Below are 23,472 nucleotides of genomic sequence, written 5' to 3' on the forward strand. Positions count from 1 at the left end.
CAGATTTCCGCCCCCGGGGCTGCCTCCCTCCACCCCCTCCCCTGCACTGTGCCCGGTCTCCCCTGGCTTCTCAGAAGTCCTGAAGAAGGGGGAAAATTACCTTGCAAGGGGAAGGGAGCCCATCACATCCCCTCCCTGCAGCCTCATCTTGCTTGCAGGTGGAGGAAGCTCTGCTTTCAATACTTCCTTAAACACCAGCAAACCACCCCAAGCAGAACTGCATCGTCTAGAGAGCAATCGATCGATGGAGCCCCCGCAGTGTCCCCAGCCCAGTAATCCAGAGCAGTGGGAAAACCCAGGCAAGTGATGCAAATGTGCAATGAAAGCCAGGCACTTCCTGCCTTCAAGTTCTTTGCTGTGTGGATTAAGCTGATATGTCTCTGAGCCTGCTTTCGGTGGAAAATGAGAATCAGAGCATCACCCAGTTCCTAGGGCTCGGGTGAAGGTTCCAAAAGGTGATACCTGCCGAGTTCTTAGCATGGGAATAAGCCCTCAATATGAATGACTCTTTGGATTGCTTTCTGTTTCTTTGTTACCACGGCAGGTGCCACATTGAATATGTGTGTGTACATCTCCGTTTGTGACACGTGCGTGCGAGTGTGCTTACGAAATGAAATCCTTGAAGTGAAACCGATGGACATTAGGGGAGGTGCATTTTGGGATCTTGATGGATTTGCCAAACTGTCCTTTCAAAAGGCTGGATCCATTTCAAATCCCAGCATCCGGGTATTAGGGATGCTTTTCACCTACATGCTTGCAACACCGTGAATCTTCAGATTCAACCAACGCTCTGATCATTTACCAAATTACGATAGGTGCAAAAGAAAAGGTGTATTCCGTGTGCTTTTAATTTTTAGTTATCTTATTCAGAACAGAGAGAATATCGCGTTTCACATTCGATCGTGTATCTTTTAAGAACCCGACTTCATATTCATCTCATTTTCTAGAAAGTGTTAGTCACTTCTTAATGACTTAACTTCTGAGTTATATATCTTAGAACAGTTTTGTCTATTTTGGGCCTATCAAACCTTTCTTTTTTCTGTCTTGCTGCTTGTGTGTATGTGTGTGCCTTTAACTTGGAAGGTATTTTTAATGCAGATGTTATTAATTTATATGTGAAACATAGCAACATTCTCTTTTATGTCTTCTTCGTTTTTTTCAACATACTTAAAAAGTCTGCACTGCACCCAGATGAATTTTTATGAATGTATCATACTTTCATAACTGTACTTAACTGTGCAGTTGTATGTACTTAACTGTACATAACTGTACATCTGTACTTTCATAACTGAAAGTGGGGTCTGGCTGTTCACTGTTCAAAAGCCAATAAAGAGGCAAGGTCGTTGGAAAGGAAAGTTTGCTTTATTTTCAGATGCCGGCGATGGGGGTGGGGATGGCGGGGGGCAGAGGGCGGACTTCTGACCAAAGGCCAACCCTCCGCCCCCCATAATCAGTGGGCAAGAGCTTTTATACATGGGGGGAGGGGACTACATGCAGAAACAGTCATTTTGAAATTGGTCAGCGGTGGTCTGACCAGCATCATCTTGATTGTTTCAAGTACAGTTCAAGTCTTCATTTCCAGGGTCGGTTTGTTCCCATTTCCTTAAGGCCAATTATTGGAATTGTGGCAACTTATGTCATGACTACATTCTGGTCATCGTGTAGTTAACTTCTTCCACCTGGTGGAGGTTTCAGTATCTACAAGACAGCTCACAGGATAGGGCTCAGAATATTATCTAGAGCCCTCGAGAAGGAACTAAAGGTCCTTGATTTTGCTTAATGACTAAACTATTATTATTTAGTCTTATCGGGCTGTTTTCCTTTGTTTCTGCATTCTCCCTTCTCTGATTAAACTCATTCTTTGGCTGAAATTTGTCTACAGACAAAAGGTAGGCAGAGGACGTTGGGAGGAAGGACCACAGGGCCCTGCTCCGTTTCACTTTCATGGCTTCTTTTTTGTTTTTTTTGTTTGTGAAAGTGACGAAATTTGCATTTTATAGCCAAGAGGGCTGGCGTCATCTTTCTGTGTTGATCAGCCACCTGAACTTCTTTGTGAATTGTCTGCTTGTACCCATTGCCGTTGTTCTAACGAGCATTTCCTGGGGGGATATAGCAACATTAAAAGCTAGCCTTTATTGACCACTTGCTGTGTGCCTGCGCTATGCTAAGGGCCTCGCATGTGTCTCTCCTTAAAATCTCATCACAGCCCATTTTATTATTATTTAAATTTTTTATTTTAATACAATTTTTAAAGGCTGCTTTCTATTTGCAGTTATTACAAAGTATCAGCTACATTCCCCGTGTTGTACGGTACATGGTTGAATCTGTCTTACAGCCAGTAGTTTGAACCTCTCACTCCCCTACTCCTATATTGTCCGCACACACACTGGTAACCACCACTCTGCTTTTTTTATGTTATATTCACCAGTTTGTTGTATTTCACAGCCCATTTTATAGATGGAAACATTGAACTTAAGCTGATGGGGGTGTGAGTTTCCCAAAGGCTAAAATGTGACATTCCAGAGATTGGAATCCAGGTGTGTTGAGAAACTCCAGACCCTACATACTTAACCATGCTCGGTAGCAATTATTTTTGACTGTGAATGGCTTTCAGCTAGATGGAGGTAGGGAAGGGATACCAGGTGGGCTGCAAAGAACCATCAAAGGTCCAGAGTGGGGACCATGACAAGACAGGGATTGGAAGGTCTTGCAGATGGAGTTAGCCAGCAGAGCTAGACTTTAGAACCCAGCGGGGGTTTCACACATTATGAAAGAAGGTCGGGGACAGTTCCGAGGATCACGCCCCCAGGCTCAGGAGAGCTTAATGTCCCTTTGAGGGTGCTGCTTGCTAAACCCTCAGGCCTGGGATCCTAGGGTTTTCATAAAGGAAGTTCCTTTTGTAGTTGGGGGTCTCAGGGAGTATACGATCACCTGGATCCCAGGAATTCTGGACACTTTTGTCTCCCCTCTTTCTTCTACCTGCCCTCCCACACCAGCAAATGCTGCTGGCTCCAGCTCTGACATCTATTCACCTCCTATTCACCCCCTTCTTCTCTCCCCCACCCCACTCCCAGCCCAGGCCAGGCCACTGTAACTCCTCACTCTGGAATGAAATTTTCAAGTCTCCGTGTCTACAAGTCAAGCTTCTTAGGCCACAGCCACGTGTACTTGGCACATACAGTCTGTGACAGCTGAGTGGCTTGATTCACTGATACTAACAAAGTACTGTCCCAACCCTACAAAGCCCAGGTAGTGTCTCTTCATCTTGTAGCTACGCCGTTGTTACTCGTTTCCTGAGGCTGCCATAACAGAGCACCACCCACTAGTGGCTTGAAACAACAGAAATTTACTCTTTCACCATTCTGGAGGCCAGAGATCTGAAATCAAGGTGTCCGAAGGGCTGCGCTCCTTTCAAAGGCTTTAGGGGAGATTCCTTCTTTGCCTCTTTCTGGCTTCTGGGGTTTGCCGGCAATCCTTGGGGTTTTTTTGGTGTATTTTGCATCACTCCAATGTCTACCTCCAACTTTCCTCTGTGTCTCTGTGTGTCCTCTCCTTTTCCTATGAAGACATCATGGGATGTAAGGTCCACCCTCATCCTTACTTCTCAAAGACCCTGTTGCCAGATGAGGTCACGTGCTGAAGTTCTGGGTGGACATGAATTGGGGGGTGACATATTCAAGCCACTACAGTCATCAAGAACGGGTGTCCTCCAAGACCACAGGGCAAGAGAATTGAAAGGCAGTGTGGCATGTTTACAAGATCAGGCTATGGAAGTGACCCTTGGTCCGCTTCTACTCTCTTCCTATTAGGCAGGTCAGTCACGTGACCGCATCAGGGGTGGTCCCACCACGGGGCCGTCAGGGAGGCTGGGAAGATGGAGAGGAACACATGGATATTGGGGGACCCCTCCTCCATCCCTGGGTGCTGTGGCTGTAGCCCTGAGGCCCAGCAGAGCATCTGGCCCATAGTGGATGTTCAATGAAGGTTTTTTGAATGAGTACCAGGAAGGTGAGTGTGGGAAGTCAAATAGAAAAATTGAGGGGCACCCTGGCCCACCTACTCTGCAGACTGGGGACCGGCAGAAGCTGGAGGGGAATTCCCTGCACTGTGGAACTGAGTCTGGTCCCTCCCTTTGCCGGACATCCCCAGGGTGGGGCATGGTTGGTCCCTGGCAGGTTCAGGCAGGCAGAGGGCCCCATAGCTGCATGAGAGCTGAGGTTCCTTCCCTCTTCCTGCCTCTACACACCCTCCACCCTGCCACACAGCTGATGAAGTGCTTGCAGAGGATCATGATAGCAGAAGAGGCCTCGGGCTGCCAGGTGCCCCACCGGCCCTGGGTGTCCATCCGGAAGGTGGCTTTGTTGCTGCTTCTCCTTGGCATGGTGATAGGCTGCCTCGTCTGCAGTGTGCGCCTCACCCGAAAGCAGCAGGTGGATTCAACTGGGGTAAGTCCAGAAGGGAGGATGAGAGAGACAGAGGTACATCTGCCTCCTGCAAGCTCAGGAGCATGGGGACCTCCAGCTGGGGCCGGGCCCTGGGGAGGGGGTGCAGCGCCGAGGGCAGGTAAGCAACTGAGTGAGGAAAGAATCAGCTCAGGGCAGAGGGATGGTGAGCTAGAGCGCAGACTAACAGACTCACGACCAAAAAAGAAAAAGAAAACAAAAAGATTAGAATGAGATGAATAAAAATCTGCCAGGGGGGCTTCCCTGACAGTCCAGTGGTTAACACCCCTCGCTTCCAACGCAGTGGGGCGGGGGGTTCGATCCCTGGTCTGGGGAATTAATAGCCCGCATAGCACGTGGCGTGGCCAAACAATAGAAAAGACAACTGCCAGGAAGAAAGATCTGGTGGAAAAGAACAGAGCGAGAGAGACCAGAGCAGGGAGGGGAGGCGGGGGCAAGGCTGCCCCCGGGGGTCTCCGGCTCTGGATAGTCAGTTCTGCCAACACCAGGAGGTAAATCCCGGGTGGAGATCCCGGGGTGGAGGAAGATACATACCATATGGGGGCCTGGAAAATGACTCGTCTTTGGTGTTCCCCCAGCAGGCTGACTCAGAGGCTGCTGGGGGCTTCTCAAAGCTGGGAAGGGGCGGTTCCGGGACCTCCAAGGACAGGAGGAACCCTGGACACCTACCACAGGGTCTGGCTTTGGGGGCTGCATTACGGGGGTGGGAGAGCTTTGCAGGGGAGAGAGGCAGGTGTGTCGAGGCGCCCTGTGTTATATCCTGGAAACTAAGAAGTTCTTCAGAAGGTCTTCTCTTCATGCTCACGGCTAGTTCAAACCTACTTTCTCTTTAAGAGTTCTTCACAAAGGTCCCAACTCAGTCCGGTGGGATGATGGGTGGATAGAAGGATGGGTCGAGAAAAGAGAGCTCTTCCCTCGGGAACACTCAAGACCTCTGGTCTCTTTTCTTTTCTTTTCTTTTCTTCCAGTGGGACTTAGCGGAGCTGCAGCTGAATCACACAGGTAAAACCAGATGCATATGTGTGTTGGAGAAAGAGAAAAGAAGGAGGGTGGGGGAGGGAGAGAGAGAAAGAGAAATTGAGAAAGGATGAGAAAAAGAAACAAAGAGAGGGAGATATGGCGGCTGAGCACCTGCTTCCTGGCTCAGCCTTTTGTTTTCTCCCTTGGGAGATCCCAAACCAACTAAACCAAGCTAATAGCCATCACTAACCTGCCTTCACTGAGGCCACAAACACTAATTAAGCGGCTACTGTGAGGCAAGCCCTGTTCTGGGTGTCCCGAGAGCCCACAGAACCGACAGAAATCCCTGCCCTGTCGGTGTTTCCCTTCTACCAAGGGGACCAGAAAATAAATAAATAAACAAGGAAAATATGCAGCATGCCAAGAGAGTAAAACACGCATCTGGTACTTCTGGGAGGAATATTAAGTAAGGGAGGGGGATCGGGCAGGCCAGCGTTGGGTTTGCCCTTGAAGATGCGGTCATCGGGGAAGGCATCCCTGAGAAGGGGGCTTTAGAGCAAGGACGTGAAGGAACGTGAGGGCGGGTACCATTTGGCAGTACTCTCCCAGCCTCTCTCTAACCCCCTTCCTCTTTGGGCCTCTCCCACCCCCCCCACCCCACCCCCACTCATCCCCGGAGGGAAATCTTCGTCTTTTTTCTCTGGGTGCTTTCTGCTCGGGCTGCTATGACAGAATAACAGACCAGAAGGCTTATAAACAAGACATTTCTTTCTCATGGTTCTGGGGGCTGTGAAGTCCAAGGCACCGGCAGATCTGGTGTCTGGCGAGAGTCCGCTTCCTGGTTCATAAACAGCCAACCATCTTCATTTTTTCTTTTTTAAGTTTTTTTTTTTTTTTTTGATGTGGACCATTTTTAACGTCTTTATTGAATTTTTCACAATCTTGCTTCTGTTCTTTAGCTGCGAGGCATGTGGGATTTTAGCTCCCCCGACTTAGGGATGGAACCCACACCCCATGCATTGGGAACATGGAGTCTTAACCACTGGACCACCAGGGAAGTCCCCAGCCAGCCATCTTCTCATCTTTTTGCTGGGTCTTCACGTGGCTGAAAGGGAGGGAGAGAGCTCTCCGGGCTCTTCTCTTTCTCTCCCCACCCCCCTTTCTTTTTTTTTTTTTTTTCTATTCTTTGGCCACCCCACATCACCCCACCCGGCCCCGCGGGGCATGCGGGATCTTAGTTCCCCAGCCACGGATGGAACCCGTACCCCTGCATTGGAAGCACGGAGTCTTAACCACTGGACCCGCCAGGGAAGTCACTCTTTCTCTTTTTAAATTGAGATATAGTTGACATACAACGTTGTATTAGTTTCCGGTGTACAACATGATTCTCTATTTGTATATATTACAAAACGATCACCACAGTGTCTAGCTAACATAGTTACAATTTTTTTTCTTGCCATGGGAACTTGTAAAATCTTCTCTCTTAGCAACTTTCAAATATACAACACAGTATCATTAACTCTAGTCACCATGCTGCACATCACACTGCCAGAACTTAGTTTATAACTTATTTTATAAGTTTTACCTTTCGACCGCCTTCACCTATTTTGCCCACCCCGGCTCCCACCTGTGGCAACCACCAGTCTGTTCTCTGTATCTATGAGCTTGAGTTTTGTTTTCTTTTAGATTGCACGTATAAGGGAAGCCATACAGTATTCGTCTTTGTCTGACTTACCCCTAGGTCCACCCATGTTGTCACAAGTGGCCGAATTTCCTTCTATTTTTATGGTTGAATTATATATATATATATATATGTATAATATCACATATATTATATATAATAATATATATAAACATCTTTATCCATTTTATATATATGTGTGTATGGTGTGTGTATATATATACACGCACAATCCATACATATGTATATGTATACATATATGTGTGTGTATGTGTATATACAGATATATAGATATATAGATATCACATCTTCTTTCTCCATTCATCCATCAGTGGATATGGGGTCTCTTTTATAAGGGCTCCACCTTCATGATCTAATCACTTCCCAATGGCCCACCTTCTAATACCATCCCCTTGGGGGTTAGGTTTCAACATGGGAGTTTGGGGCATTCCCTCTATGGCACTCAGTTTCCCTAAACCTCCATCCTTCCATCCCTTCTCCCACAACCCTCTCAGGATCGCGGCAGGACCCCAGGCTGCGCTGGCAGGGAAGCCCAGCCCTGGGCCGCTCCTTCGTGCATGGGCCAGAGCTGGACAACGGGCAGCTGCGTATCCAACGTGATGGCATTTATAGGCTGCACATCCAGGTGACCTTAGCCAACTGCTCTTCCTCTACGTGGACCGCCAAGCCCCTTAGCGCCACCCTGAGCGTGGCCATCTGCTTCCCCACAGCCCACAGCATTAGCCTGCTACGCCTCAACTTTCACCAAAGCTGCTCTGTCGCCTCCCAGCGCCTTACCTTCTTAGCCCACGGGGACATCCTCTGCACCAACCTTACTCCACCTCTGCTGCCCTCCAGAAACGCTGATGAGACTTTTTTTGGGATTCAGTGGGTGTGCCCTTGACCATTGCACTTCCTGGCCCAGATTTGTTGAGAAGGAGTTTTTTTCTTTGTTTTATCGTCAATTTATTCGTAAGTATTTTATTATTTTATTATTGTATTGTATCCAAAGGTTGTATTTCTCTTCCTGAGAATGCATTGGCTATTTTTTTAACTTTTTAATTATTTTTTCTTTTTTTGGTCGCACCATGTGGCATGTGGGATCTTAGTTCCCCAAGCAGGGAATGAACCCACACCCACCTGAAGGGCATCTGAAGGGCAGAATCCTAACCACTGGACCACAGTGAGATTGCATTGTTAATGCACAGAAACATAATTGATGTTTCTATATTGATTTGGGGTGTGTATGTGCTGTTTTTCTGTTTGTTTCTTTGTTTTACTTTACAGAATCTGTTTATTAGATCCAACAGTTTTTGGTTAAAGTATTTTTTAAAAACTCTTCTAAAAATAAAAACAATTTTATTTCTTCCTTTCCACGTCTGATACCTTTCTTTTTCTTCTACAATACCTAGGTCATTTTGCACCTATATCTGTAGGATAAATTCCTAGAAGTGGAATGGCTGGGTCCAAGAGGGTGTGTTTATAATTTTGATATTTATTAATAAATTGGCCTCTACAGGTGTGGAACCAATTTAGATTTTTAACCTGCACCATGTGACCATGGCTGCTCTGTGGGATGTGAAAAGAAGCTTTTCATTTGTCTTATTTCTAATAAAAGGGGAGCTTATTCCCCGCCCCCATACTTCAGTGTCATTTGAATCATTTGTATTTTCTTCTCTGTAAAATCATGTGTAGACACTCTTTTTTTTTAATTGAGGTGAAATTCACATAAAATAAAATTAACCCTGTTAAAGTGGCATTAATGCATTCACATAACTATATTCAGTATCTGGTAATAAACCATAATGGAAAAGAATATGAAATAATATGAAATATATATATATTTTTTGAGAAACCACCAAATAGTTTTGCAATGTGTCCACTCCTTGCCCAATTTTTCTTAACTGAGTCATCAACCTTTTGCTTTCTGTTTTGTACAAAGTTTTTATATGTTAAGGAATTTAGCCCTTTATCTGTAATATGAGTTGCAAATATCTTCTCAGTTTGTCTTTTAACTTTTGACATTGCCTATTTTTTTTTTTTTTTTTGCTGTGCATTCTTTTTATTTTTACATCCTTGGATGTAAATATCTGTTTCTTCTTTAATGGCTTGTGGATTTCCTGAGCCAACACTCTCCAAAATTCCACACTGCTCAAAATTGTTCTCACTTTACCTGGCTTGAAGTGCACAGGCTGAGACCTCATCTCTATCCTGGCATTTTCACAGTGCCCCCTCCCCAACACCTCCCTGCAAAATAAGTTACTTAATTAATTTAATTTTTTTTTTTTTGCGGTACATGGGCCTCTCACTATTGTGGCCTCTCCCGTTGCGGAGCACAGGCTCCGGACGCGCAGGCTCAGCGGCCATGGCTCACGGGCCCAGCCGCTCCGCGGTATGTGGGATCTTCCCGGACCGGGGTACGAACCCATGTCCTCGGCATCGGTAAGCGGACTCTCAACCACTGCGCCACCAGGGAAGCCCAATTAACTTAATTTTTAAAAAACCACCTGGGCTTACAGAGCTCTGGTTTCTCAGATATTGCCAAACTTCTCCCAACCTCTTCCTTCCCGCATTTATTTGTTTTCTTCCTTCTTCTCTCCTTCAAAACAATCACTCCTTTATTCCCTCTGCTATAGCCACCAGAAACCAACCTCACACCCACCCCTTTCCTGATCACAAAATCCTCGGAGATCTTAGAGTAACTTCTCTTCCCCAGTAGGAGGCAGAGACCTTGTAACTGGAAGTTCTTTGGAAATTGTCATCAGCTTATGCAACTTAATGGGATAAAAGGTATCAATCATTTCCCTACTCTCCTCCCATCACCATGGCAACTACCTAACCAATGAATGTCTGATCCTAGGACCTTATCCTGACTTTGATTATTCAAGATTTAATCATCTTGAATTATTAAAACTGCCATCTAGGTTTTCCTTTGGGTTAAGAAGGAACAAAATATTAGCAAACCAAATTCAACAATACATTTAAAGGATCATACACCATGATCAAGTGGGATTTATTCCAGGGATGCAAGAATGGTTCAACATATGCAAATAATCGGTGTACTACACCACATTAACAAAATGAAGGATAAAAACCATACGATCATCTCAATAGATGCAGGAAAATCGTTTCACAAAATTCAACATTCATTCATGATAAAAGTTTCAACAAACTGCCTATAGAGAGAAGGTACCTCAAGATTAAAAAGGCCATATATGACAAGACCACAGCTAACATCACATTCAATGGTGAAAAGCTGAAAGCTTTTCTTGTAAGATCAGGAACAAGACAAGGATGCCCACTCTCACCATTTTTATTCAACATAGTACTGGAGGTCCTAGCCAGAGCAATTAGGCAGAAAAAGAAATAAAGGCAGCCAAATCAGGAAGAGAGAAGAAAAACTGTCTCTATTTGTAGATGATGGGATTTTATATATAGAAAACCCAAAATATCCCACAAAAAAAACCTGTTAGAATTAATAAATTCAGTAAAGTTGCAAGATACACAATCGATATACAAAAATCAGTTCCATTTCTATGCATTAACAGTGAACTATCAGAAAGAGAAATTAAGGAAACAATCCCATTTATAATTCAAAACTTTAATCTAAGAGGTGAAAGATCAGTGCACTGAAAACTACAAGACATTGATGAAATTGAAGAGGACACAAACAGATGGAAATATATATCATGGTCATGGATTGGAAGAATTAATATTGTCAAAATGTCTGTATTACTCAAACCAATCTTTAGGTTCAATGCAATCCCTATCAAAATTTCAATGGCACTTTTCACAGAAGTAGAAAAATAATCCCAAAATTGTATGGAGCCACAAAAGACCCCAATTAGCCAAAGCAATCTTAGGAAAGAAAACAAAGCTGCAGGCACCATAGTTCCTGATTCCAAACTATATTACAAAGTTATAGTAGTCAAAACAGCATAGTGTTGGCATAAAAACAGACACATAGAGAGACCAGAAATAAATATATGCATATATGATCGATTAACTTATGAAAAAGTAGCTAAGAATATACAATGGGGAAAGGATAGCCTCTTCAATAATCAGTGCTGGGAAAGCTGGACAGTCACATGTGGAAGAATGAAACTGGATCCCTATCTTACACCATGCACAAAAATAAACTCAAAATGGATTAAAGACCTGAACATAATGGTAAATTCCTTAACATTGGTCTTGGCAATGATTTTTTGGATTTGACATCAAAAGCAAAGGCAACAAAAGCAAAAATAAACAAGTGGGACTATATCAAACTATAAAGCTTCTGCACAGCAAAAGAAACCATCAACAAAATGAAAAGGCATCCTAGGGAATGGGAGAACATATTTTCAAACCGTATATCTGACAATGGATTGATACAGAAAATGTATAAAGAACTCATACAACTCAACAGCAAAAAAAAAAAAAAAAAAGAAAGAAAGAAAAAGAAAAAAAGAATCCAATTTTAAAAATGGGCAGAGACTGAAGAGACATTTTTCCAAAGAAGACATACAAATGGCCAACAGGTACATGAAAAGGTGCTCAACATCACTAGTCATCAGGAAAATATAAATCAAAACCACAATGATCACACCTGTCAGATGGCTATTATCAAAAAGACAACAAATAACAAGTGTCGGTGATGATGTGGAGAAATGAAACCCTAGTACACTGTTGGTGGGAAAGTAAATTGGTGAAGCTGCTATGGAAAACAGTATGGAGATTCCTCAAAAAATTAAAAATAGGACTACCATATGATCCAGCAATTCCTCTCCTGGGTATTTATCCAAAGATTTAAAAACACTAATAAGAAAAGATATATGCACCCATCTGTTCATTGCAGCATTATTTACAACAGCCAAGATATAGAAACAACCTAAGTGCCCAAAAATAGATAAATGGATAAAGAAGATGTGATAGATGATAGATAGATAGATAGACAGATAGATAGACAGAATATTACTCAGCCATAAAAAAAAGAATCAAACCTTGCCATTTGAGATAACATGGATAGACCTAGAGGGTATTATGCTAAGTGAAATAAGTCAGACAGAGAAAGGCAAATACTGTGTGATTTCACTTACATGTGGAACCTAAAAAACAAAACAAATAAACAAACAGAACAGAACATAAACAGAGTTATAGGTACAGAAAGCAAACAGGTGGTTGCCAGAGGGGAGTAAGGGGGTGGAAGGAAAGAAATTTGGTGAGGGAGATTAAGAGGTACAAAAATTTCCAGTTGCAAAATAAGTGAGTCATGGTTATGAAATACAGTGTGGAGAATATAGTCATAACTATGTAGTATTTTTGTAGTGCTGTATGTCAGTTATATCTCAAGAAAACTAGAAGAAGAAAAAAAAACCACAATGAGATATCCCCTCACACCTGTCAGAATGGCTATCATCAAAAAGACAAAAGATAACAAATATTGGCAAGGATGTGGTGCAAAGGGAATCATTGTGCACCGTTGGTGGAAATATAAATTGATACAGCCACTATGGAAAAAAGTAAGGAGACTCCTCAAAAAAATTAAGAGTAAGATACAGCTATCCCACTTCTGGGTATCGACCTGAACAAATTGGAAGCAGGAACTCAAAGAGATATTTCTACAACCATGTTCATAGCAGCACTATTTATTCACAATAGCCAAGAGGTGGAAGCAACCAGAGTGTCCATCAATCGGTGAATGGATAAACAAAATGTGATATATACATACAATAGAATATTATTCAAGTTGAAAAAGGAAAGAAATTTGACCCATGCTACATGGATGGACCTTGAGTACATTATGCTGAGTGAAATAAGCCAATCACAAAATACTGTGTCATTCCACTCATAAGAGGTCCCTAGAGGAGTCAAATCCATAGGGACAGAAAGTAGGATGGGGGGGCGGTCAGGGGCTGGGGGAGGGGGATGGGGAGTGAGTGTTTAATGGAGACAGAGTTTCTGTTCGGGAAGATGAGAAAGTTCTGGAGACAGATGGTGGGGATGGTTACACAACAATGTGAATGTACTTAGCACCTCTGAACTGTACACTTAAAATGGTCAAAATGGTAAAATTTGTATTGTGTGGGTTTCACTACAATTAAAAATAAAAACCCTCGGTGGAGCCATCTCCTAATAACTGAACGGATGGCTACTTTGTATAGAGAGCTTTCCATGTGCTGGTCTATGAGTTAGCTAGGGTGCTCATAACAAAGAACAACAAACTAGATGATTTAAAAAACAGAAATTTGGGCTTCCCTGGTGGCGCAGTGGTTGAGAGTCCGCCTGCCGATGCAGGGGACATGGGTTCGTGCTGCGGAGCGGCTGGGCCCGAGCCATGGCCGCTGAGCCTGCGCGTCCGGAGCCTGTGCTCCTCAACGGGAAAGGCCACAACAGTGAGAGGCCCGGGTACCGCAAAAAAAAAAAAAAAAAAAAAAAAAAGAGGTTATACAATTTCCCTAAGACCACGTAACTCTGGAGGAGCTGGGATTGAAACCCAGGTCTGACAGATATCAAAGGCATCCCCCACAAGACCATCCTACACATCTTGCATCTTCATAATGTTTCCTGAACACTCAGGCTGACTCTCTCTGCTTCCAGAATAAACCACTTACCACGTGATATTTCAATAGATTTTTTTCTTTAATTTTCATTGGAGTATAGCTGCTTTACAATGCTGTGTTAGTTTCTGCTGTACAGCAATGTGAATCAATATGTATACATACATCCCCTCTTTTTTAGATTTCCTTCCCATTTAGGTCGTCACAGAGCATTGAGTAGAGTTCCCTGTGCTCTACAGTAGGTTCTCATTAGTTATCTATTTTATACATAGTATCAATAGTGTATATTCCTCTCACACTCCCCTTTCCCCTTTGGTATCCATAAGTTTGTTCTCTACATCTGTGTCTCTATTTCTGCTTTGCAAATAAGTTAATTTGTACCATTTTTCTAGATTCCACATCAATAGATTTATTTTAGGCAGCTGTTTCCCCCACTCTACTCTGAGTTCTTTGAAAGACACATAAACAAGAAGAGAAGAAAAGAAGGTGGCATTTGAGCTGGGGGTAACCCAGAGGTTATCCCCGGAACCTGTGAATATGTTACCTTATATAGTAAAAGGGACCTTGCAGATACGATTAAGCCTTGAGATCAGGAAGTGAGCCTGGATTATCCAGGTGTGCCCAATGTCACCACAAGTTCTTATAAGAGGGAGGCAGGGCTTCACTGGTGGCGCAGTGGTTGGGAGTCCGCCTGCCGATGCAGGGAACATGGGTTCGTGCCCCGGTCCGGGAAGATCCCACATGCCACGGAGTGGCTGGGCCCATAAGCCGTGGCTGCTGAGCCTGTGTGTCCAGAGCCTGTGCTTCGCAACGGGAGAGGCCACAACAGTGAGAGGCCCACGTACAGAAAAAAAAAAAAAAAAAAAGAGGGAGGCAGGAGGGTCAGAGAAAGAGATGTGATGATAGAAGCAGAGGCCGTAGTCAGAGAGAGATACGAGATGCTGCGCTGCTGGCTTTGAAGATGGTGAAGGGACCATGAACCAAGGAATGCGGTGGCTCCTTGAAGCTGGAAAAAGCAAGGAAATGGATTCTCACCCTGGACTCTCTGGAATGAGCACAGTGCCACCGACACCTTGATTTTAGCCTATTGAGACCCCTTTCAGACTCTGACCTTCAGAACTATAAGAATATGAACTTCTGTATTGTTAAGGCACAGAGCTGGTGGTCATTTTTCACAGCAGCCACAGGGAACTCACACGGGCCCTCCTCTTTGCCGTAGTGGTTGGGGTTCCGTTTTCTCACTAGCCCCTGCATCTCTCCCCCTCTCACCTCTCTCTTCATAGATCTGACTCCCTTCTCTCACAGAGCACCTGAGATCTGCTTTTACTGATGTGCAAGGAACTTCACATGTTTCAACAATCCTACCGAAGTTATATACCAGAACCCATCAAGAGGTTTTTTTTTTAACAAAAGGACCATCACGCACTTCCAGAAATGAATCGTGCCACCCCACTTGAAAGCCAAGGACCACTGTCACGATCATGAACCCCACTATGGCAGAAGTGGGGGGATGCCCGCGGGTGTGTTGTAAAATAGAAAATGAGGACTTCCCCGGCGGTCCAGTGGTTAAGACTCCATGCTTCCACTGCAGGGGGCACGGGTTTGGTCTCTGATCAGGGAACTAAGATCCTACATGACGCGCAGCCAAAAAATAATAATAAAGTAGAAAATGAGACTACAACCAGGTTATGCAGAGCTAAAATGCTAGGCTAAGAACTGAGTATTTGTTGCCTAGGCAAGAGGGAGCCATTGAAGGTGTTAGAGCGAGGAGGGCCCCGATTGGATTTATAGTTTCACAAGGAACCTTCTACATCATTCTCCCTAACCCCAGGACTAGATCAAAATTCTCTCCTCTTGTGCCTATATTATTACTGGTACTTTCCTTCATAGTACCGTTTACAATTAAACAGCCATACACGGAAATATTTGCTAACTGTCTATCAAGGCCAGGCTGGCCTTGTTTTCTTCAGGCATTAGCGTGTCTACAGTATCACATGGGAATGAGTGTAATAATGACAGAGAAGAAAGGAGAAGTACTTGTGAAAGGAAAGAAGGAAGGAAGGCTCAACATCCTTACTCATCAAAGAAATGCAAATCAAGACCGTCATGAGATACCATCGCACCCCCCCTAGGATGGCTATATTCGAAAAAGACAGACAATAAAAAGTGCTGTCAAGGATGGAGACAAATTGGAACAGTGGTGGTTAATGTCATGTGTCAACCTGACCGGATGTGTCAACATCTTGTTGGGATGTTCAGATATCTGGTTAGGCAATATTGCTGGGTGTTTCTGGAAGAAACTCTCATTTGAATCGGCGGACAGAGTGGAGAGTGCTGCCCTCCCCAATATGGGCTAGTTCTCAGGCCTTTGGACACCAACAGCTTTCCTAGCACTCCAGCTTGCAGACGGCAGGTCATGGGGCAAATTCACATGAGCCAATTCTTCATAAGTCTGTCTACATATGCATCTCTTACTGGTTCTGTTTCTCTGGAGCACCCCAACTAATACCGGAATCCTCACACATTTCTGGTGGGAGAGTAAAAGGGTGTAGCATCTGTGGAAAATGGTCCTGCAGCGCCTCAGAAGTTAAACATAGAGTTACTACGTGATGGAGCAATTCCACTCCCGGCTATGTACCCAAGAGAAATGAAAACTTGGGTCCATACAAACACTTGGACACAAATGTCCACCCCAACATTATTAACAATAGCCCCAAATGGAAATGACCCAAATGTCTGTCAATGAATGATAAACAAAATGTGATACATCAATATGATGGAAGATCATCTGGCAGTTAAAGGGATGAAGTACTGACACGTTACCACATTAATGAATCTTGAAAATACAAGGCTGAGAGAAAGAAGTCAGATACAAAATCAGATACACGATTCCATTTTTGTGAAATGTCCCCAACAGACAAATCCATAGAGACAGAAAGTGGATTAGTGGTTGTATTAGTCAGAGTTCTCCAAACAGAATCAATAGGATGCACAAAAATATATAGAGAGAGATTTGTTATAAGGAATTGGCTTACACGATTACGGAGCTGAACAAGCCCCCAAACCTGCAGTTGGCCAGCTGGAGACCCAGGAGAGATGATAGTGTAGTTCTGTCCAAGGGTCCACAGGCTCCAGCCAATGGGGGGAGCTGATATTTCAGTTTGAGTATGAAGACAGAAATAACCAATGTTTCAGTTTGAGTATAAAGAAAGGAAATAAAAATAAAAACAAATGCAAGAGGACTTCCCTGGTAGCACAGTGGTTAAGAATCTGCCTGCCAATGCAGGGGACACAGGTTCGAGCCCTGGTCCAGGAAGATCCCACATGCCGTGGAGCAACTAAGCCCATGTGCCACAACTACTGAGCCTGCGCTCTAGAGTCCGTGAGCCACAACTACTGAGCCCGCGTGCCACAACTACTGAAGCCTGCATGCCTAGAGCCCGTGCTCCGCAACAAGAGAAGCCACCACAATGAGAAGCCCGCGCACCACAACAAAGAGTAACCCCCACTTGCAGCAACTAGAGAAATCCCGCGTGAAGCAATGAAGACCCAATGCAGCTAAAAATAAAATAAATAAATTTTAAAAAATAAAATAAATGCAAGAAAAAAAACCAATATCCCAACTCAAAGGAGTCAGACAGGAGGAGTTTCCTCTTAATCAGCTTTTATTTTTCTCTCTTCAGGCCTTCAACTGATGAGATGAGGCCCACCCACATTAGTGAGGGCAATCTGCTTTACTCAGTTCACTGATTCAGATGTCAACATCATCCAGAAACACCCTCGCAGACATACCTACAATAATGTTTGGCCAAATATCCAGGCACTCTGTGGGCCATCAAGTTAACACATAAAAGTAACCAGCACGGTGGTTGTCTAGGGCTGAGGAAGGGGGTACCGGGGACTAACTGCTGGTGGGTACAGGGTTTTGGGGGTGGGGGATGACTGTGTTCTAAAATTCATTATGGTAATAGATGCACAGTTCTGTGAATGTACTAAAAGGCAGTGAATTATACACTTTAAATGGATGGATTTTTTGGTATGGTATGTGAGTTATACCTCAATAAAGCTGTCCCCAAAATAAAAGAGGGGACAGAACACTGTAAATCAACTATACTCCAATAAAATTTTCAAAAAATAAAAAAGAATAAAATTCACAGAGCATGAAAAAATAAAGATAAATAAATAAAAACAAGCATAAAGGGTGCTGCCATATGCTATAGGCGTGATGTTTCAGAAGTGTGGGTTCTGAAAATTACCTACCATATACAAGTTTCAATTTTTCAGGAATCAAAAACCCAGTTTAAAAAAAAAATAAAATAAAAACCCAGTTTTTATTTCGCCCTTTCTTTCCTCTTTTTCCTCAGCTTTTGAGAATTTCACCACAGCAAGGGAGTTGAAAGGAGGCAGACAAATTAGGGAGGAAGATAAAACAAAAATTGGACTCTTTTGCTGTTTGTTAGCCTCTTCTATTACTGTTTCATTTTATAATGTTCCCTGTTGGGAAATATCGAAGCAATTTTTTAAAATAAATTTATTTATTTTTGGCTGCATTGGGTCTTCGTTGCTGCGTGGGCTTTCTCTAGTTGTGGCGAATGGGGGCAACTCTTCATTGTGGTGCATGGGCTTCTCATTGTCGTGCCTTCTCTTGCTGCGGAGCACAGGCTCTAGGCACGCGGGCGTCCGTAGTTGTGGCTCGCGGGCTCTAGAGCACAGGCTCAGTAGTTGCGGCACACTTGCTTCGTTGCTCCGCGGCATGTGGGAACTTCCCGGACCAGGGCTTGAACCCGTGTCCCCTGCACTGGCAGGCGGATTCTTAACCACTGCACCACCAGGGAAGTCCCTGAAGCAATTTTTACTCCAATGAAAATCCCTCTATCTCTGGTCTCAGTTTTTACTATATAAAAGGACTGGACCAGATGACCTCCAGCTTTAGGAGTCAATGACTCTGGACCTGGCCAGGGAGAGAGGAATCACCACAAATTCCAGTAATTTACACACAAAGTATAGCTTACTGTAATAAAGTTAATTTTAGAGCATGGTCTAAAAAAATTGTTCTTTATCCATCAACCCCATCCTGTAATGAGGTATTCCAAATATATGCTTTTAGTGAAAATAAAATCATCTAGAAATTACAAAGAGAACTTCTGGATTATGAGAAATGTCTATGGAGTTAATAAATTGCTCTTAATTCAAGTGTAATGGAAAAATAAATAAATAATTTAAAAAAGAGGGAAGGAAGGAAGGAAAGAAGAAAAAGAGATTAAAGCAGGGAAGTATGTAAATAAAGAACAAAGAGTTTGCCCGCCACCCATTTCTACAAGTATGAAGTCGTAACCATGTCTGCCATTTTCAATTTTTAGAGTCTGTTGACTGTAATCTTGCTGCTTATATGTACGTGTGCTTATATCCGATTCTTGGCATCCAGTCTCCTGGACAGAAATAAAACTGGGTTGTTGGGTATATTTTGGAAGTGTGCCAGAACTGGTGAACAGAAGAAGCCTTATGTTTCAGGATGCTGTATTGTGATGGCTTTCAACATCCTCTTCGTACAGTAGCTTGGAAAAATGCCAGAATTCAGTTGCCATCAGATTTAAATAAGAAAAGAAAAAGGAGATATCTGCAGAAAATAATGGAAAGAATGGTTAACCCTTTTATCTCTGAACACTGAATGAGATAAAGTTCTAGCTGCTGTTCTCTGTTTGTGTTATTGGACCAATGTTTTGTTATTGGACCAATATAAATAATTAGGGGGACTTCCCTGGAGGTTCAGTGGTTAAGACTCCATGCTCCCACTGCAGGGGGCATGGGTTCTATCCCTGGTCAGGGAACTAAGATTCCGCATGCAGAGCTGCGCAGCCAGGAAAAAAAAAAAAAAAAAGACATATATAATTATATAAATATAATTTATATAATTATATAAATAATTAGGATGTAACCATTTAATAATCAGAGTGGAAATATGTCTGTAACAATCAACCTCAGTCCTGTACTACAATATTACATTCTGCATATGTCATTCTGTTGTATCAGGTACCAGTTTTTAGTGAGGTATCTTTAAGACACATGGTAGAAAACAAAATTGGTAAATTACTCAAGTTCCTTTCACTGTGATTTGGAAACAAGAAATCTTTATGGACTGAGGCCTTTTTTGGACTAGCTTTTTTATTGAAAAAAGAAAGGTTCAGTTTGTGTTGGTAAGGCTTGCATTCATATTTAATAATGCTGGCTTTTCCGCTGGCCACATCATTTTGAGCATTAACCAGAGTACCTCTACTTTTAGCCGACTGTCGTTTATTACAGGTGTTTAAACTATTTAAAATAAGCCTATGCAGTTCTTAAGAAGGAAGATAAATGAGATGTGACTTGAAGGGTACTATTGAGAAGATGTTCCTATTTAACATGAAAGAATTCAGAATACCTGACTGGTGTTATCGTCTCTGAAACCTCTGGTTAGGTATGGATAAAAATGCCCTAAGCATGAATTTGAGCAGCTGTCGTTCTCTGAATAAGGCTATGTGCTTAGGTCTCTGCGTGTTAATTACCCCAAAATGCAAAGGGTGTTTTTGTTTTTTAATACAGCACTTTAAATCTAGTTTATGTTTTGTCTGTCAACTTGAACTGGAATCTTGTGTAACTTAGTAAGCGATGATAAACAGGTTTCATATGTACTTACCATATGCCATGGCATATATCTCTTTGAGCTTTGATGATAAAGGAAGACCTTCAGTAATTTTCATCGAGGTAAGAGGAACGTGGGAAATGTGACATAAAGTTTGTAGCAGAAGTTATTACACATGTATGGTTAACGTTTCTTAAGGTTCAACCAGAATTCAGTTAAAATTACAAAGCTAAGGAGAACTTCTTAGCTAAAAAGTGCCCCTGACAGGGACTTCCCTGCTGGTCCAGTGGCTAAGACTCTGCACTCCCACTGCAGGAGGTCCAGGTTCAATCCCTGGTCTGGGAACTAGAGCCCACATGCTGCAACTAAAGATCCCACACAGGGCAACGAAGATCCTGCATACCACAACTAAGATCTGGTGCAGCCAATTAAATAAATATTTTTTTTAATTTACCATTAGAGATAGTATTGATTAGATGTTGTTGTCAGCTATTAATTCCCCATAAAGATAAAAAGAATAAAGCTTTTTTTTTTTTTTAAGAAAGAAAAAAAGAAGCAATGGGCAGAATAGCTCTCTTCAGAGAGATTTAGAACTTAGGACCTTGAGGGAAATGGTCCCCAGCCTGAAATTCTCATGAAACTCCACAACTTCTGAAAGCTGTCCTGTGAATGATTCCTCTGGCCCGCTTCCTCCTGGAATGATGTCATTACCCTCCTGTCCCAGTTCCCTTTTTTCTCTCAGCCCTTGCCCTTTCAGCCCACACCTTGAGCCTGGCTCAAACATTTACTGAAGTACTACTGTGGAAAAATGTCACATGCCTTATGATAATAACAGCAAAACTTATACAGCGTTACGCTGGTGTTTAACATTTTACGTACATTATTACCGTCTTTAACACTTACAACAATCCAGTGATGTATGTACTTGTGTTGTCACTGCCATTTTGCAGGTAACAAACTGTGGCACAGAGACGTTAAGTAACTTGCCAGAAATCACACAGCTAGGAAGAGGCAGAGCTGGGATTCAAACTCAGGCAGTCTGGCTCCATGGCGCATACCCCACTGCTTACAACAACTTAGTTATTCTGATGCCCTTATTTTCCCATTTTACAGACAAGGAAACAGGTTCAGAGAGGTTTAAAGACTTGTCCACAGTCACCAGCTAGTAACTGACAGTGTCAGGATTTGAACCCAAATTATCTGACTCTGTGTTTCATGATTTTAACATTCTCTGCATGTTCTTTTGATGATAATAAAATAAAAGCCTGAAAGTTTGTTAATCTGAGGAAGAAAACATATGTCTTTAAAATTCACCATATACATGACTCAAAGACCATGCTGGCATAGGTATATAAACTGTATTTCCTGTAAACCTCTCCAGCCCTTGAAACCAAATGAAATCATTTGAAGAAAAATAACTCAAATTTCCCCAGTTGGGGTAACCACATCCCTCAGTATGATGCAAGATCCCAGAGAGTCTCCACACTCTGCATTTCTGTGAACGTGTATGGGATGCACCTATGAACAGGGTCACTTTCTTGGTGAACCCATAAATGTGCAGAGGCACAGCGCTGGAGGAGTTAAAATCTGTGAGACTTAAAACTACTGGAAGTTGGGATTTCCCCCAACATGGCATTCTAAGAGAGGTTAGCAGGGTGGTTCGGCCTTCGAAAAACTGATCTATGAATTCTTCCTCATATTCCATCTGTTCCCATGGGGGTCACACAAGACCCAGAGAAAGCAAAAATCCATGCTGGCATATCTGGGGCAGACTCCCCTCTTCTCTCCCCTTATCACAGGATGATATTACAGTCGCATTGCTCTTTCCTCCCTTACAACTCTGTATTGTAAGGACTGTTCATTGTCGTTATGCAAATAGACCCAGAGAGGTTGGGCCCACACACCCCCTCCCCGAAAGTAGGCAAGTTCAGACATGCCCGTGCTTTCTTTAGACTGACATGCCATGTGAACTCTCAGGCTCAAATACGTGCTGAAAACAGACAGAAAACTTGCACATTCTCTCCTCATGTGCAAACAGACTTTTAGAAGGCTCTGGGAGATTCCCAGCACTATCGTATTGAATGTTTGCCTAATTATATATATATATATATATATATATATATATATATATATATATATATATATAAAACTAAATTTGTCAGCAAGAAAAATAGAATGATGGCTAACTTTGTCTAATGTTTTATGAAATTTTCCTGAGTAATGTAAACATAGCTGTTGAGAATGAGCAAACTGAATAAATGTGACATGAAATTTATAAATAAACTTTTCAACAAGGATGATGTTTTATAAAATAGGTCTAATTTTAAACAGTTTCCAAAATCTTTTTGGTAACTTTAAAGTTCTACTAAGTTAAGTTAAATGATGGTTATTCATCGACTATCCAGATCATTTCCAAATGAGATAATGTGGGAATTCCCTGGCGATCCAGTGGTTAGGACTCCACACTTTCACTGCCAAGGGCCTTGGTTCAATCCCTGGTTGGGGAGCTAAGATCCCACAAGCCACGTGGTGCAGCCAAAAAATAAAATTAAATAAAATAAATAAAAGTTTTAAAAAACAAGGTAATGTACTAAAATATTAATTGCTAAATTTAAGTTTACCTGCTTTGGGCTTCCCATCTGAACTAAAGATGTTGGAGGTCTTTTCGTAAACACGTGTTGTGCCACATTGAAAAACTGTACACTGAGGAAGCCTATGCTTCTAGAAGTATGAAATAGTATATTCATAAATGTGTTAATCTACAGAATGGTTGGTATATAACAGACAGTTCATAATTGCTTTCTTCCTAGTTTTCACTAGAAATTAAGGTTTATAAGAGTTAAGATTTTTAATTAATATATGGAATTAAAACTGCTAGAAATAATACCCCAAAGAAGGTAGAGAATTTTTCCTCCCCTACACCATATATGTCTGGCTGAGCACACAGACCATTACTCTGTCAAATAAAAAACAAATCCAGACTTAGTAAGGAGAGACTTTATTCAGAAGGATTCTTCAAGGGAAAAGGGGAACATATTGAAATAGGGCAGGGGGACCTACTGCAGTGAAGAACACCCAGATACTGCATAAAGTCTTCCAAGTGTCTCAAGAGTTTTTCCAAAAGATTTTCTTTTATAGGAATACTAGAAGGAACTGAGCTTTCTAGAATTAGGGAAAAGGGATGAAAAGATGGTGTAATGAGATGGCAGA

At 42.6% G+C, this 23,472-nt stretch overlaps 1 protein-coding gene and 1 pseudogene across 2 annotated transcripts; both read left to right on the top strand.

The window, feature by feature from the left end:
- Nucleotides 1-1,061: 1,061 nt before the first annotated feature.
- Nucleotides 1,062-8,751, top strand: CD70 (CD70 molecule). Of its 2 annotated transcripts, XR_002642541.3 has the most exons (4): nucleotides 1,062-4,445; nucleotides 5,432-5,465; nucleotides 7,620-8,076; nucleotides 8,214-8,751. XR_002642541.3 is itself a non-coding variant. In XM_022557302.3 (3 exons), exons 1-3 carry the CDS (start codon nucleotides 4,206-4,208, stop codon nucleotides 8,006-8,008), a joined length of 663 nt encoding a protein of 220 aa, XP_022413010.2. In that variant the 5' UTR covers nucleotides 4,182-4,205; the 3' UTR covers nucleotides 8,009-8,751. The 2 variants fall into 2 exon arrangements, 1 of the variants encoding a protein (XP_022413010.2); XM_022557302.3 differs by having other exon boundaries at nucleotides 4,182-4,445; nucleotides 7,620-8,751.
- A 10,098-nt stretch (nucleotides 8,752-18,849) lies between these two features.
- Nucleotides 18,850-19,861, top strand: LOC149744086 (protein kish-A pseudogene; annotated as a pseudogene).
- Nucleotides 19,862-23,472: the final 3,611 nt, after the last annotated feature.

Source organism: Delphinapterus leucas, unplaced genomic scaffold (genome assembly GCF_059928025.1).
Source record: "Delphinapterus leucas isolate spDelLeu-1000000601 "Yukka" unplaced genomic scaffold, BTC_Dleu_Yukka2 spDelLeu_asBTCV2_sq25, whole genome shotgun sequence".
Lineage (NCBI taxonomy): Eukaryota > Metazoa > Chordata > Mammalia > Artiodactyla > Monodontidae > Delphinapterus > Delphinapterus leucas.

Excerpts from the sequence above, each read along its gene's own strand:
- CD70 (XM_022557302.3), top strand. The coding sequence starts at position 4,206 with ATGAGAGCTGAGGTTCCTTCCCTCTTCCTGCCTCTACACACCCTCCAC. Across the intron at positions 4,446-5,431 it reads AGCAGGTGGATTCAACTGGG|TGGGACTTAGCGGAGCTGCA; the intron begins GTAAGTCCAGAA and ends CTTTTCTTCCAG. Across the intron at positions 5,466-7,619 it reads GCTGCAGCTGAATCACACAG|GATCGCGGCAGGACCCCAGG; the intron begins GTAAAACCAGAT and ends CAACCCTCTCAG.